The sequence below is a fragment of the Scyliorhinus torazame genome, chromosome 19 (assembly GCF_047496885.1).
Source record: "Scyliorhinus torazame isolate Kashiwa2021f chromosome 19, sScyTor2.1, whole genome shotgun sequence".
NCBI classification, from domain to species: Eukaryota; Metazoa; Chordata; class Chondrichthyes; order Carcharhiniformes; family Scyliorhinidae; genus Scyliorhinus; species Scyliorhinus torazame.
In genome coordinates this window covers 125,838,739-125,855,992 of record NC_092725.1, presented here as the reverse complement: position 1 = coordinate 125,855,992, position 17,254 = coordinate 125,838,739, and the positions used below count along the sequence as shown (strand labels likewise).

The 17,254-nt window shown below is 41.7% G+C and overlaps 1 protein-coding gene across 1 annotated transcript in view; it reads right to left on the bottom strand.

The window, feature by feature from the left end:
* Nucleotides 1–17,254, bottom strand: part of lemd3 (LEM domain containing 3) — a 70,224-nt gene that overhangs the window by 35,956 nt on the left and 17,014 nt on the right. The window contains exons 2-3 of the mRNA XM_072485176.1: nt 5,570–5,601; nt 4,067–4,133 (exon numbers count right to left, since the gene is read on the bottom strand). Coding sequence (XP_072341277.1) covers nt 4,067–4,133; nt 5,570–5,601 — 99 coding nt within the window. The remainder of the gene's footprint in view (nt 1–4,066; nt 4,134–5,569; nt 5,602–17,254) is intronic.

Genomic DNA, 17,254 nt, shown 5'->3' with positions numbered 1-17,254 from the left:
ATTATTTAAAATTGTACATCAGTGGAGGAAATTGCCTGCTACCATACAAGCTCAAAAGTTTTAGTTACCAAAAAAGTAATTTCTTTTTACATCAATGTGGAAACAGGAATGATAGGCAGTTTGCTGCAAACCCAGCTCCAAAACAAAATGGGCACAAGGCCTGTGACATGGAGCTGAATGCAGCATTTTTGAAGTTTACGATTATCACAGGAATGAACTAACTAGGCCCCTAACCAGGTAAGGAACTTACACGTACAAAATAATTAACAACAACATTAAGTATTAATGTAACGGTTTTGAGGAACTCGTTTTAGGAGATAACAAGATGCTGTTGCAGGTTATTTTTCCACAGGGACAGGTCGCATAGTTGAGCATATCCATTTCTCACCAGGCTGTTGCAAAATCACATTTCATGAAACTCGAATAAATGAATTTACTGGCATGAAAACACTCATGGAATTTTTAGAAACACTAAAGCTACATTTCAGTGACTTGAAATCAGTCAAAGATGGCTGAACATTTGCATCATTGTATCTCTCCATTCCAAGTGGAGGAGCCTGGCAGCAAAACCTCCAAGGCAATTAATTACCTTTGGGGAATGTGAAGGAACCACACCTCCTATTTCCAGTACCCTTGGACTCAACTGGGTGCAATCACTTCAGAAAAAGTGCTCTGGCCACACAGGGAATTCTCAGCCATAGGTCTAATCATGTTACAACTGGAATCCATTAGCCATGACCATTTTTGGGTCACAGGCAGTTGCCAAGAGGGTCATGTGATAAGCCAGCTAACTTTGCGTTCAAGCGCCTGCAGACCAGGACAAGCACGAGTTGGCACAGATGGCAACGTCCCTATTGCAATAACATAGCTCATTTTCCAACATATTCACATCATTACTAATGACAATTACCCTTTCTGCTCGACCTAGATATTGAATAACAATGACCATCAAGTTGGACCCTGCTACATTCCCAGCCATTAGCAAAAACTATTTATGTAGCACACACCAGTATTACTATTAAAGTAAAAGTGCAAACAATGAGTAAAAGTACATGCTGTAGTGGAAGATTTTTAATGTGAAAGCAGCATAGCAGGGCAATTCCATCATTTATCATGAATTGATAACTGCTGGTACTACCAGCCATGTGCTGCACAATATGACTGATTTTTCAATAAATTTCATGGCTAAGGGTGGGGGAGGAGAGAGGAGAAGAAATCAAGCGAGAAACAGAATAGAAGTGATCAATCTGTTGTTGCAAGTTTACAACTCAATGAACATGAAACTCGACACAGGCTGGTTGCCATTGTCTCATGAGGGTTGCATATTTGTTACAATTTCCAACAAATAATTAAGTTATTAAGCAGTTTGCAAGGAAATGCAAAGTGAACTACAGAAATAGATTTTGGTCAATTTTAGTAATAGAATTGAAATGTTAATAATTTTGGTTGGGTTCATCTATTTTATACATTTCTGAGATTATCTTTATTCTGTGGAAACAGGGCAAGGCTACAACACAAAACTGTAAGGACAATGTACAGAGCAGCTATACAATAATGGCAGAGGTCACAGTATCAGTGCTCAAGTGTCCCTGTTGGTTCACCTCCAGAATGGAGATAGGGGAAAGAGAAAGTGCGCGCAGGAGGAAATGCAGGAGATTGAGAACAAGTTTACGTCCATAATTTAATTGAAAATTGAACGTCGATTTTTCGGTACTGTGTTATTACTCCTATCTTGAATCACAATGCACGCTATCCAGGCAAACAAAAGAATGTTGTAATTTATTGTAATAAGTGAGGTGGTTTAAAAGATATTAGAAAGCTGTGTTAGGAAATCACATTCTAATTGTTCTGAATAAATGGAATCCCAGAAGTTAAATTTAATAACAAACACAGTACCTGGTCAACTGATAATGAAACAAACTACCACTCTTATAATAAACAGAACCTAGTATGTTAGTAACAGTCTGGTAGAATAGTCTTCAGATTAAAAATTTAATTATGCAGTAATTGCAATTAGATCCAAATGTGACAGTAATCTCTTGTTCATGGCTACTATTGATAACATCCTGCACACAAAAATTTACCATTAGCAAACTAAAAAGGAATTTAGCACGTACACTATAGAAAAAGTATAACTTTGCATCAAACTGGGCTTTTGAAGCAGGAAGTGATCAGCTGCTTATATGCGCTTGAATGTTCGTGTAATGAAAGCTAGTTAGTCAAATATAAACTAATATTAAACATTAAAAGCACCTCACATCAAAGTTAAGTCTACTACATGGTGCTGGAATAAATCTGGTTTTGAAATACATCTCACCAGTTATTCAGTTATTCGCATATTTAGTGTTTTTGCAAGTGTAAATTCTACTTGCTTAACTGCAACCAAAAATGTGCCAATGGCAACAATTTTTTTAAAAACATTATTCATACAGAATGTGGGCAAAGCCAGCATTTATTCTCTATCCCTAATTGTACTCGAGAAAGTGGTGGTGAGCCAACACCTTCAATACAATTGATTGGTTTGTTTGGCCACTTCAGAGGGCAGTTAGGCCATTTCTGAGGGCAGTTAAGGGTTAATCAAATTGCGATGAATCAGAGCCTCAGCCCGAGTAAGATGGCAAATGTCCTTTCCCAAGGGACCTTAGCAAAATCAGGTGGATTTTTAACGTCAATTGAATAGTTTCATGATCACTGTTACTAATGCAGCAATTTATTCCAGAATTTGAGTTTTTTGAAGGGTAACCAAGAAGGTAGATTAGGGGAGTGTGGTCAATGTTGCCTACATAGACTTTAGCAAGGCCTTTGACAAGGTACCGCATGGTAGATTGTTGCAAAAGGTTAAATCTCACGGAATCCAGGATGAGGTAGCTATTTGGATAGGTTGTGGAGGACTGTTTTTCAAACTGGAGGCCTGAGACCAGCGGTGTGCCTCAGGGATCGTTACTAGGGCCACTGTTATTTGTTATATATATTAATGATTTGGATGAGAATGCAGGAGGCATGGTTAGTAAGTTTGCAGATGACACGAAGATTGGTGGCAAAGTGGATAGTGAAGATTATATAAGATTGCAACAGGATCTTGACCATTTGGGCCAGTGGGCCGATGAATGGCAGATGGGAGTTCAATTTGGATAAATGCGAGGTGATACATTTTGGAAGATCAAATCAGGGCAGGACCTACTCAGTTAATGGTAGAAAGTTGGGGAGAGTTACTGAACAAAGAGATCTAGGGATACAGGTTCATAGCTCCTTAAAGATGGAGTCGCAGGTGGACAGGGTGGTGAAGATGGCATTCAGCGTGCTAGGTTTTATTGGTCAGAATATTGAATACAGGAGTTGGGACGTCTTGTTGAAATTGTGCAATACATTTGTTTAAGACCACACATGGAATACGGTGTTCAGTTCTGGTCACCTTATTATAGGAAGGATATTGTTAAACTAGAAAGAGTGCAGAAGAGATTTACAAGGATGCTACCAGTTGGTCTGAGTTAAAAGGAGAGGCTGGACAGGCTGGGACTTTTTTCCCTGGAGTGTAGGAGGCTTAGGGATGATCTTATAGAGGTCTATAAAATAATGAGGAGCATAGATAAGGTAGATAGTCGACACCTTTTCCTAAATGTAGAGGAGTCTAGAACTAGAGGGCATAGGTTTACGGTGAGAGATATAAAAGAAACCAGAGGGGAAATATTTTCACAGAGGGCGGTGAGCATCTGGAACGGGCTGCCAGAAGCAGTGGTAGAGGCGGGTATAATTTTTTCCTTTAAAAAGCAGTTAGACAGTTACATAGGCAGTGTGGGTGTAGAGGGATATAGGCTAAATGCGGGCAAGTGGGACTAGCTTAGTGATAGAAACTGGGCAGCATGAACAAGCTGGGCCGAAGGGCCTGTTTCCATGCTGTAAACACCTATGACGATTTACTCGAAATCGAATTCCATAGCTGATGTGCTGGAATTTGAAATCCAGATGATTAAGAGTCCAGTAGCACAACGGCTATTCCACAATAATGTACCCACATGTATGCATTGGAATCAAATGATATAAATGCTCAAAAGTGTTAGGATCTTACCTGCTATTTTTGCTAGATGATCATGCAGTCTATGAAGAATAATCAAAATTACTCTTTTTTCTTCAACCTAAATGAAGTACAATTCAAAAATTACCTGGCAGTTCTCGACTGCTTTCAACCACGCCATACAATTAAAAAGAGACAGCATTTTAGAGAAGTCAATTGTAAAGAATTCTAGAAACTTTGAAAAAGAGCACTCAAGTTCAAAGACATTTCTCCTTCTCACAGCATTAATAGGTGCATTTTCTCAACACTAACTTCAAGTAACCACAGTATTTAATTATACTTGCAGTAGAGTTTCAGGAAAACAAACATGTGCAAGTAGACCAAATGTGCAAACTGCACATTGTGTTTTTAAGCAATAGAGTAAAACCGTAAATTGTCCATAGAAAGAGATGCAATATGCATACAAAATGACACTATTTCCCAAATTACTATAGAATATTGTTACAAACCTCTGAACATCACCAATATCCCTAAATGGCCATATTTTTTTTTTTTTTTTATAAATGTTTTATTGAAAATTTTTTCCCAAACAACAATTTTTCCCCTCTTACAAAGCAAACGCAACAATAACAATACAGAAATTTTAAACAGTACACAAGTAACAAAACCCCTTTATCTTTGACCTAAACTAAACCCCCCCTCCCCCCCCCCCCCCCCGCCCTCCCCCTGGGTTGCTGCTGCTGGTCATCTGTCTTCCCTCTAACGTTCCCCTAGGTAGTCGAGAAATGGCTGCCACCGCCTGGTGAACCCTTGAGCCGATCCTCTCAGGGCAAACTTTATCTGCTCCAGTTTAATGAACCCCGCCATATCATTTACCCAGGCCTCCAGTCCGGGGGGTTTCGCCTCCTTCCACATGAGTAGGATCCTGCGCCGGGCTACTAGGGACGCAAAGGCCACAACGTCGGCCTCTTTCGCCATAAATGGCCATATTTTGATGACATAACGTGACAGAGTTTGTCATTAGATAAAATTGGTAAATTTGTAACAATACCCTAAAGTTGGCTGGGATGGGGAACCGATTAGAATGTTTAACTGCTCAAATACTCCTTGCATGATCCCCTTAATATTGCTCTCACCACTCAATATTAAGTTCATAATGTTCATTCAGAACAACTGCTCCGACAGCTATCTGCAGCTGGTATGGCTTCCAAAGTTAAAGCAGGTATAATAAGAGAATATGATGTAATCTTGTTATGTTTTGCTGAAGCAACAATATTAAAGCAAATCCACATTATTAACATGTATTTTACTGTGTTTAGAGCCACCTCATTTGCTGGGACCCTTTCCTGACAACAAACAGTATAATGATGATTGTCCCAGAGCAGATTAAAACTGATCAGCACGTAAATCAAATCCACATTAAATGCTTTATTTTTGCAAAGATTGTACAGGTGTGGAAAAGGGTGGTTTTCTGGAGACAATGGATTTTTGTTTTCACATACTCAATTTCGCAGTGGAAAAAAATATTTCAGTCAAATACCTATGAACAGATCTTACCTTATCATCTATTCCAAATGACTGAGATTTTACTGGAAAAAAAAATTAAAGGCAATGAGTATTTACAGAAAAGAAAGAAGAGTTATAAAGCATTTTCAAGAACGTGTTTTATGGTTCTTAAAAGTCCACATATGTACATGTATCAGCTTAAATAATAATAATCTTTATTAGTGTCACAAGTAAGCTTACATTAACACTGCAACGAGGTTACTGTGAAAATCCCCTAGTCACCACAATATGGCGCCTGTCCGGGTACACGGAGGGAAAATTCAGAATGTCCAATTCACCTGGCAAGCAAGTCTTTCGGAACATGTGGGAGAAAACCGGAGCACCCAGAGGAAACTCACACAGACATGGGAACGTGCAGACTCTGCACAGGCAGTGACCCAAGCCGGGAATCAAACCAGAGTCCCTGGCGCTGTGAATCAACAGTGCTAACCACTGTGCTGCTGTGCTACTCCAAACATTAGATGTCATATTGTCAGATCCCAAGTTAAGAATACTTAAATGGATTTGTCCTACCTCCCACAGAAAAAGAAAAATCTGATGATTGTTGGGCGAGTGCCTGATTGAGGTATTAATTATTGATATATTGCAGTGGTTTGCAATTTCGTTCGGATAGCAACCTCTCCCAGTTGGTCAAGCTAAGACACAAACTGAAATTGTACTGATTCTGTCAATTGACCATCAGTCCTGCTGTTGGGTTTCAAATCAAACTTTGTTGCATCCAATGTCAACTCAGTACATCGCTGATAGTAATCGACCATTTCCTGATAGGTAAAAGGCGGCTATTTAATGTAAATATTAAGCCCCAGTTTTAATACCCATTTTAAAATGAGGATTTCAGCACTCATAACCTCAGGTCATGATAAAACACACAGCTTCAACAGAGACACAAAAAGCCTGACACATGCATAAACTAATTGGAGATTAAAACAACATTTTCACTAAGCAATATGAAAAAGCTATTGTTCTGATGAACATATTTTCAAAGCCAGTTTGACATTAAGAAATGAGCTGTACCAGTAATCTGATCAAGGACGAAGCAGGCATCATAACATGAAGGCACCATTGTTCATAATGTGGATAAAGCAAAGTCAGCAGAAAACCTGTAGAAACTAGTCTTGATAATAGCACTGAATTGCATTCCATAACATACACAAATATTCAAACATGAAACATTCAGAACTTACGTTGCACATTAAGGATTGACAGTTAACCATCAAATCAAATGTATTTGATTCTAACCCAAACCAATTAAGGCGACAGGTGTAGATAGATGGTTCAAGACTGATAAGATTTCCTTTAAACATGATGGTCCGTACGGCCATCTTCATTCCGGGATCATCCTATACTTTGACCTAACTATTCGCTATCTCTAGTTTTCACTTTTCCACTCTAACTCTTGAAGTAAATGCAAGCTGTTTTGCCGTAAGCAAGAAACCATTTCTGTATTATTTTGAAAGTTAAATTGTGTACAAGTTACTTCTCTTTAAGTCCTTTTGTTAGCCGGACTTTATTGAGAACACATTTAAGTTTCTCCTAATTGTAACAAATAGAGGCAATAAAGATTCTTGTTTGCATCCAAGAAGTTTAACTCATATTTCGACTGAGATTTAGTGCCGTAAGACCTCACTAATTCCACATGGTAGATCTCATCAATCGGCAAACAGATTGTAAGGCCGTTTGGGTGCAAAACACGACAATCCAGTCCAGTTGGCAAGGGAGAATTATTTCCTTCCAGGTCTTGCCACCCCAAATAGCTATATGACAGTGCGAGTCAACGTTCATTTAAAAAAAAAAGCAATTCATACAGCACAACTTCTAAATTCCAACGAGTACAGTCCCAGTCTACTCAACCTCTCCACGTAATCCAATCCCTTCAGCTCTGGGATTAACCTAGTGAATCTCCTCTGCACACCCTCCAGTGCCAGTACGTCCTTTCTCAAGTAAGGAGACCAAAGCTGAACACAATACTCCAGGTGTGGCCTCACTAACACCTTATACAATTGCAGCAGAACCTCCCTAGTCTTAAACTCCATCCCTCTAGCAATGAAGGACAAAATCCCATTCGCCTTCTTAATCACCTGTTGCACATGTAAACCAACTTTTTGTGACTCATTACGGGCATTCAAATGGTCATTGGATAGACATATGGACGATAAGGGAATAGTGTAGATGGCCTTTAGAGTGGTTTCACAGGTTGGCGCAACATCGAGGGCTGAAGGGCCTGGTACTGCGCTGTAATGTTCTATGTTCTATGTTCTAAGGGAGCTGACTTGACACCACTATACTCAAGATGATGTCTACAATGGTCAAATTGTAACAGTGGTACATAAGGGGAACATCGCCAAACACAGTGGTCACAGAATCTGCATTTTTAAAAAAAACCTGATCACAATTCATGTGAAGATATTGAAAAGACAAATATACTTGCAACATTGATATTAGAGTTGGTGACCTAGCAATAAAAACACAAAACATCTTGATGTGGAGATGCCGGTGTTGGACTGGGGTGAGCACAGTACGAAGTCTTACAACACCAGGTTAAAGTCCAACAGGTTTGTTTCGATGTCACTAGCTTTCGGAGCGCTGCTCCTTCCTCAGGTGAATGCAGAGGTCTGTTCCAGAAACACATATATAGACAAATTCAAAGATGCCAAACAATGCTAGGAATGCAAGCATTAGCAGGTGATTAAATCTTTACAGATCCAGAGATGGGGTAACCCCAGGTTAAAGAGGTGTGAATTGTATCAAGCCAGGACAGTTGGTAGGATTTTGCAGGCCAGATGGTGGGGGATGAATGTAATGCGACATGAATCCCAGGTCCCGGTTGAGGCCGCACTCATGTGTGCGGAACTTGGCTATAAGTTCCTGCTCGGCGAACAGTCTTCAGAACAGTGACCATGACACCACACAACCCTGTCATGGCAATCTCTGCAAGACGTGCCAGATCATTTACATGGATACCACTATTACACGCGAGAACACCACCCACCAGGTACGTGGTACATACTCGTGCGACTCGGCCAACGTTGTCTACCTCATACGCTGCAGGAAAGGATGTCCCGAAGCGTGGTACATTGGCGAGACCATGCAGACGCTGCGACAACGAATGAACGGACATCGCGCAACAATCACCAGGCAGGAATGTTCCCTTCCAGTCGGGGAACACTTCAGCAGTCAAGGGCATTCAGCCTCTGATCTCCGGGTAAGCGTTCTCCAAGGCGGCCTTCAGGACCCGCGACAACGCAGAATCGCCGAGCAGAAACTTATAGCCAAGTTCCGCACACGAGTGCGGCCTCAACCGGGACCTGGGATTCATGTCGCATTACATTCATCCCCCACCATCTGGCCTGCAAAATCCTACCAACTGTCCTGGCTTGATACAATTCACACCTCTTTAACCTGGGGTTACCCCATCTCTGGATCTGTAAAGATTTAATCACCTGCTAATGCTCGCATTCCTAGCATTGTTTGGCATCTTTGAATTTGTCTATATATGTGTTTCTGGAACAGACCTCTGCATTCACCTGAGGAAGGAGCAGCGCTCCGAAAGCTAGTGACATCGAAACAAACCTGTTGGACTTTAACCTGGTGTTGTAAGACTTCGTACAAAACATCTTGATTTTGCTGAAAAATGAGAATGCGCATAAGCAGATGAAATTGACAATCTTGTGATGTGCTGTTGATTGACACTTATTGTGGAACTGCAGAAGTCAGAGAATGATAACGTGACCATTTCCACAAACAAAAGTATCCCTACTTTCTATATATCAATATAACAACCACAGTTCCATTCCTAAAGCCAGATGTAATTAAAGCAACGCACAATATTAGTTATCTACGTTTACAGAATGTGGTGAAAAACAATCATTTGTTGGCAGATCATGTTTAGCAATGAAAGGCAAATAATCCACTCGAAAACTAATCAAAGCCAATATGAAATACAGAATAAAACAGAAATTCAGATGACTGGATCAATGTTTTATATTGGTAACAAAGGATTGACCAGGGTGAAGTCATGGGATGTTAGAGGTTGAAATAAGCGGTCTTAGTGATGGCATGAATAAGCTGTTGGAAAATCATCTTGGGTCAATAAAGGTTGTGGTCTGGTTTAGTCTCAGGCAGTTGCCAGGAAGGGATGGAGTCAGAAGTTAGGGAATGGACCAAAAATAATGGATTCAGTCTTCCCAGTATTTAATTATAGGAAATATTGGCTCATCTAGTACTGGATGTTGGATAAGCAGTCTGATAATTTAGCAATAGTGGAGTAAGAGAGAAGGTGGTGAGATACAGCTAGGTGCCATTGCATTTATAGACCACTTTTCACAATCATTGGACATCTCAGAGCTTTACAATCAATTAAGTACTTTTGAAGTCAGAAATGCGGCAGCCAGTTTTGCACACCACAAATAGCACATGATAATGTCTAGATAATCTGTTTTTGTGATGCTGATTGAGGAATAAATATTAGCCAGGACAGCACATCACAAGATTGTCAATTTAAAAAAATAAAGATCCAACCAAGTAGATGGGACCTCGGTTTAACGTCTCTGCTGAACGACTGCACCTCAACAATACAGTAATCACTCGGTATCGGGACATTTAACTGGATCATACCACTCCTTTAAAATTAAGGCTACAAGTACAGCAGTAAACAAGCTGGAACGAGTATGTACGAACCCAAAAGGGGTAATTGATAAGGCTTCAAAAAGGTAGGCACTGACAACTAACAAGTTTACAATTTGAACAAATTGACTAAATAACTCAAATTGTCAAATGTTTTTAATATTTGCAACTATTAGTAACTATTATTCCAGTTGATAAATTCATGGAATGTTGGTTAACAGTCACATTTTGCAGTCTAATCTCTAATAGATAACAGAGCAAAAGAAAATCACCAGATCACAACAGGGAACAAGAAAAGGAAATTGAACACTGCAAAGGGCTTCCTCTCAGACCCTGGTTCTAAACCAAAGAGGAAGTGTTGTATTTAATGTCCTGGATTAGCATCAAAATTGAAACATTCACAGGCTCCAATGTAATCAAGAAATCAAGCTCTGTTAAGAAAGAACATTCATTTCCTTTCACTTCAGAACATTCAAAGCACTTCAAAAAGTAATTAATTGGCTGTGAAGTATTGTTGCTTTGCAAGGAAACTCAAGAGTCAATCCTACTCTGGCAACTTGCAAAACAGAATGGCCCCACAAACACAGAGATAATTAACCAATCAACATGGTTATGTTGGCCGAGGAAGGAACTTGGATAAAAAGCTGTTAACAGGGGATGGAACCCAGGAAATTAATTTAGCGAAATGTCCCATGGATCTGTGCTGAGATCCCTCCTACTTCTAATCTACATAAATGAATTAGATTAATCAGTGCAAACCCAGTTGTTCACAAATGAGAAGGACAACTTCAGGGAAGGGGAAAAGAGAATCTAATTTCATTAACAAGTATTGGGATGGTAAGTGATAGTGGCAATTTAGAATGGAGAAGGCCAAGTGGAGTTTTATTGGATGTTTTAAAATGCTTTACAATTTTAATGGAATGAATAGGGAAAGATTAGTTTTTCTGTTTGAGAAGTCCGTGAAGATTGTTTTTAAGTTGGCTACCGATCAAGAAGAGCAGAATTTAGCAGAAAGGTCTCTATACAAAAAATTTGAGAAAATGGAATGTTTTGAACAGGAAGTATTGGAGGCAGAGACAATCGCACCTTTTCAAAGTTGAATAAGTGAAACAAAGAAAGATACAAGAATTTGTTAGAGTAGGGACAATGGGATTTCCATGCTGTAAATTTTAAGGCGGCCTTAGATAAAATGTTCAAACTGGCAGATCCATTTATACCAGATGAAACGCAATGGAAGAATAATAGAATCAGAATCCCTACAATGCAGGGGGCTATTATTCAGTTCATCGAGTCTGCACCGAACCTTCGAAAGGCCACCCTACCTAGGGCCAATTCCTGTCCTATTCCCGCAACCCCACCCTAAGGGGCAATTTAGCATGGCCAATCCACCTAACCTGCTCATTATTGGACTGTGGGAAGAAACCGGAACACCCGGAGGAAACCCACACAGACATGGGGAGAGTGTGCAAACTCCACAGTCACCCAAAGCCAGAATCTAACCTGGGAGAGGAAGGTAATTCACAAACCTGAACTACAAAGGGATATAGGCTGGAAAAGATCATAGATCGCAGAGAAATAATCTTAATGTGTCAATCAGTTCAAGGTAATGTTGCTGAACAGTGCTCTAGTCAGGGGACTTGGCTACTGTCTTCAATTCTGGGCACAGTGGCACAAAAGAAAAAAAAGTCTTGAAGTAGAAGCACCATGACATTGATCCATAGTATCATAGAACTGAGTTATGAGGAAAGGTTAGGAAAATTCAGATTCTTTACTCTTGAAAGGAAACATAATGACTGAACTATATAACATACTAAGAAATCATATTTTTTCTTGAGGCACATCTTCCAAGTTACATTCATGAAAGATATGAAAAACAACTTTCTGCAAGAAGTAATGAATACCTGGAATGGAGATAAGTTCTTGAATCATTCAAGAGGCAGTTAGACGCTATGGCACCATTTCCCTACAAGGATGAAAAGTCTTGCAATCTTTCAAGGTCCAAAGAGCCAACATTGAACGCGCACAGATTTGCAACTTTCATTTTGACAACACTGCACAGCATAAAAATAGCAAGTTCTGTAATGGAGTTGCAGAGAGCGCTAATGTTGTAAATATGGTTTTGTTAAAAAAAAGGTATTTGATAGCGTAGCATGTAATAAAATTAAAGCCCATGGGATTAAAGGACAATTACAGTATGGATATGTAATTGGCCATGGGATAGAAAGCATGGTAGTTCTGTAGATTGGAGAGAAGCATACAGCATGGTGTTCTCCAAAGGTCTGGACCATTGAGGTTCCTGATACATTCAACCTGGATTTATGTATGCAGGATATAATTTAAAATCATAGATCATAAAATTTACAGTGTAGGAGGAGGCCATTCAGCCCATCGAGTCTGCACCGGCTCTTGGAAAGAGCACCCTACCCAAGGCAACACCTCCACCCTATCCCCATAACCCAGTAACCCCACCCAACATTGGACACTAAGGGCAATTTATCATGGCCCAATCCACCTAACCTGCACATCTTTGGACTGTGGGAGGAAACCGGAGCACCCGGAGGAAACCCACGCACACACGGGGAGGATGTGCAGACTCCGCACAGACAGTGACCCAAGCCGGAATCGAACCTGGGACCCTGGAGCTGTAAAGCAATTGTGCTGTCCACAATGCTACCGTGCTGCCCTAAATGTGACAAATAACACAAAACTCAATATTGGGGGGGGGGGGGGGGGGGGGGGGGGAGGGGGAGAGAAGAGAGAGAGAGAGAGAGAGAGAGAGAGGGAGGAGAAGCCATATAACCTAAAAGGTACAGTTTTAAAGGGAGGCAGGTTAAAAAACATTTGAGTGTGGCAGGTTTGGAAGGTTTTAAAAATAGACTTTGGGGTTCCTTTAGCTTTGTTGGTAGTGAAATAAGTCCAAAAGCAAGGAAATGATGTTAAACCTTTATAATACACTGGCACAGCCTGGACTATTCACAGAATTGTTAATGCAGGAGGCGGCCTTTGGGACCATTGCATCTGCTCTAGCTCTCTGAACAAGCAATTCATTTAGTGCCATTCTCCCTCCTTCTCCCCGTAACCCTGCATTCTTCCCCTTCAAATAACAATGTAATTTCCCTTTGAATTACTTAACTGAATCCGCTTCCAGCACACACTTATGCAGCGCAGTCCAGACCTCAGGTGAAATCACCACCAGTCAACTCTCCCTCTCAAAGGGAAAAACAGCCTCTGGTCATCTGCAACTATGGTGACTTTACTTACTTGCATTGCAGACCAGCATGTGGCACAATGGTTAGCACTGCTGCCTCACAGCACCAGGGATCCAGGTTCATATTCTGGCCTTGGGTGACTGTGGAGTTTGCACTTTCTTCCCGTGTCTGCGTGGGTTTCTTCTGGGTGCTCTGGTCCCTTCCCACAATCCAAAGATGTCCAGATTAAGTGGATTGGCCTTACTTACTTGCTCATTGTGTCCACAGGTTATGTGGGTTTACGGAGATTGGGTGAGTGAGCCCAGGTGGGGTGCTATTTTGGAGGGTTGGTGCATTTGATGGGCCGAATGGTCTCCTTTTGCACTGTAAGGATTCTGTAACCCACTCACCGTGGGACATTTTTCCTCAAATCACTTTTACAAATTGCTTCACATCTGTGCCTTCTCATTCTTGATCCCTACACGAGTCGACAGTTTCTCTCTATCTACTCTGTCCAGAACCCTCATGATTTTGAAAAGCTCTATCAAATCTCCTTTTGGCCTTCTTTGCTCCAAGGAGAAGTCCTAACTTCTCAAATCTATCTTCATACCTGAAACCATTCTCATGAATCTTTTTCTGCACTCTTCCCAATGCCTTCCTAGCACGTGGCACCCAGAACATCACACAACACTCCAGCTGAAGCAGAACTAATGTCTTATACAAGTTCAACATAACCTCCCTGGTCTTTTACTATAATCCCCTATTTATAATATTAAAGCATACGCTATGCTTTATTAACCTGTCTTGCCATCTTCAATAACTTACTCAGGTCCTTCTGCTCTTGTACTCCATTGGAGTTGTACCCTTTATTTTGTATTATCTCGCCATGTTCTTCCTACCAAAATGAACCACTTCACATTTCTGTGTATTAAACTTCCTCTGCCATCTGACTGCCCATTCCATCAATTTGTCCATGCCCTTTTGAAGTTCTATACTATCCTCCTCAGTTCACAATGCCTGCAAGTTTCATATCATAAACTATGTCCTTTACACCACGGCTAGGTCATTAATATATAACTAGGAAAAGTAAGGGACCCAACACTGACCCCATGGCAACTCCACTATAAATCTTTCTCCATCCTGAAAACATCCATTAAGCACTACTCAAGTGTTTTCTGTCAATCAGCTAATTACCATATTGCCACTTATTCCATGAGCTATAACTTTGCTCACAAGTCTGTTTCTGGAATTGTTTTCAATGCTGGACAGAACACTTTAAGAAGGCCTCAGAGAGGGTACAGAGGAGACTTACTAGGTACAAGGGATAAGGGACTTCTGTATGTGGAGATTGGAGTTGCGAGGGTTATTCTCCTTAGAATGGACAAGGTTAAGATGTGATAAGAGGTGTTCGACATTATCAACGTGTTGATTGTTTCTCCTCACTCAATTACTGTTTCCAGCAAAAGGGATAATACCCAGAGGATACAAGGACATAACCAGAGGCAACATGAGGAAACTGTTTTTTAAAAAAAACACAACAAGTTGTTGGGAGCAGGAATGCATTGTCTGAAAAGGTCAGTGGAAGCACATTCAATAAATAGCAATTTTCAAAAGGGAATTGGATACAACTTATACACTCATATGGCGCCATTATCATAATGGTTGGGTATTACCATAATGGAGGGTATTCCAGAGGTTGGGACTTAAGCAAATGAAGGCACAGTTACCAATAGTGCAGCTTTTAAAATTGGGGAAGTTCAACAGGTGAAAATTAGATGTGAGTGCAGATATTTCAGACGGTTGTGGGGCTGCAGTATATTAAAGAGATAGGGAGCAGGGAGGCCATGAATGAATTTGAAACCAAAGATGAGAATCTTAAAATCAAGACATTGAGAAAAGCATTGCAGGGAGAGTAGGGTAGTTGGATTGCTCTACCAAAGGGCCAGCACAGACACAATGGGCTGAAAGACCCTTTCTAAATTGAATCATGATTTTATTGCATTGACAAATATAGCTTCATAAAACAGGGAATGTGATGAGATTTCCTTCACAGCATCCTTAAAGAACTATAATCTGGATTTGTCCAATGCATTTAGCATGGCATGCTCAGAACAAAAAAAATGTTATTCAACAATATGCCAGTGAAATGTGCAACGTTAAACTGCAGCACTTTATGATCTGGTCACTGTGGTAGCAGCTTCTCTTCAGGGGAAAAAGGAAGTAGGTAAGAGACTGAGGAGTGAGCAATCTCTCTGGGTGGCTTTAAAGGGATCCTTTGTCTAGACTCCTTGGCGACAGGGAAGGAAGAACTCAGATTTTAAAAAAACCACACCTGTACTGGGCATGTGCAAACTGTAACAAATTTAGAATACTGAAGCCTAATATTAACCTTTTCCAGCAAAAGATGTGGGGAGCTGTGCATATTATGCAACACAGTGGAACATTCCCGAACAAACATATCATAGTCAAAATATATTTCATTCATTTCACCATAATACAAAAACTTTTGAGTTGAGAAAATATTTAAATTATAAAAACACTCTTCAGTAAATTAATGCACAAAAAACTCTGAAAAGACTTCCGGTTGCGTCGATGACCAGCTAAGCCGCACGTTTCGGCACCTCCCGTTTCAACGGACTTTTGGGCTCTTATCGGGAGCCCCAACGGAATTTTTTTACGGCCAAACCCAGTGTGAGGTGACAAAGGAAGAAGTCCCCCCGGGTGTGGATGGAAAGGAGTGACAGCAGTGTCCAGATTGCGGAGGATCCTCTGGAGCAGCGCCAGGGAAGAGAAGGGAGAAGCAAGATGGCGGCCGAGGGAGCCCAGATGGTATGGAGCCCGGAACAGCAGGAGTTCCTCCGACGATGTGTGGAGGAGCTCAAGAAAGAGGTGCTGGCGCCGATGTTACTGGCAATCGAGGGATTGAAGGAAACACAAAAGGTCCAGGCGATGGAACTCCGTGGAGTGAAGGCAAAGGCAGCCGAGAACGAAGACGAGATACAGGGCCTGGTGGTAAAAACGGAGACGCACGAGGCACTACATAAGAGGTGCATAGAAAGGCTGGAAGCCCTGGAGAACAGCTCGAGGAGGAAGAATCTAAGGATTTTAGGTCTCCCTGAAGGGACAGAGGGGGCTGATGCTGGGGCGTATGCGAGTACGATGCTCCATACTCTAATGGGAGCTGAGGCCCCAACGGGCCCCCTGGAAGTGGAGGGAGCGTACCGGGTCCTCGTGAGAAGACCAAAGGCAGGGGAAACACCACGAGCAATAGTGGTGAGGTTCCATCTCTACAGGGACAGGGAGATGGTCCTGAGTTGGGCTAAGAGGACACGGAGCAGCAAGTGGGAGAACGCGGTGATACGCGTATATCAAGATTGGAGTGCGGAGGTGGCGAGAAGGAGGGCGAGCTTCAATCGTGCCAAGGCGGTGCTCCAAAGGAAGAAAGTCAAATTTTGGATGCTGCAGCCGGCAAGATTGTGGGTCACACACCAGGGCAAACACCACTACTTCGAGACTTGAGAAATTGATGTCTGGAGAGAGGTAGCGAGGTGGTGGCACAGAAATGTAAAGTGGGGAGAGGGAGGGGCTAATACGCAAGAATGTTGGACGGGGAATCCCCACCCCACCCCCCGGGGGGGGGGGGGGGGGGGGGGGGGAGGAGAGACACGCCGGTGGAAAAGGGGACAGGGAAGGGGAATGAGGGAACTGCGCCATCAGGGGCGGGGCCGAGAGGGAAGCGCGGGTTTATTCCCGCGCTATGGAAATTGAGGTGGGAAAAAGAGCGCAGGAAGGAAAGGGGCCTCACACGCAGGGAGGTCAAAGGATAAACAGGGGAAGCCGAGGTCAGCCAGAGTTAGCTGACTCT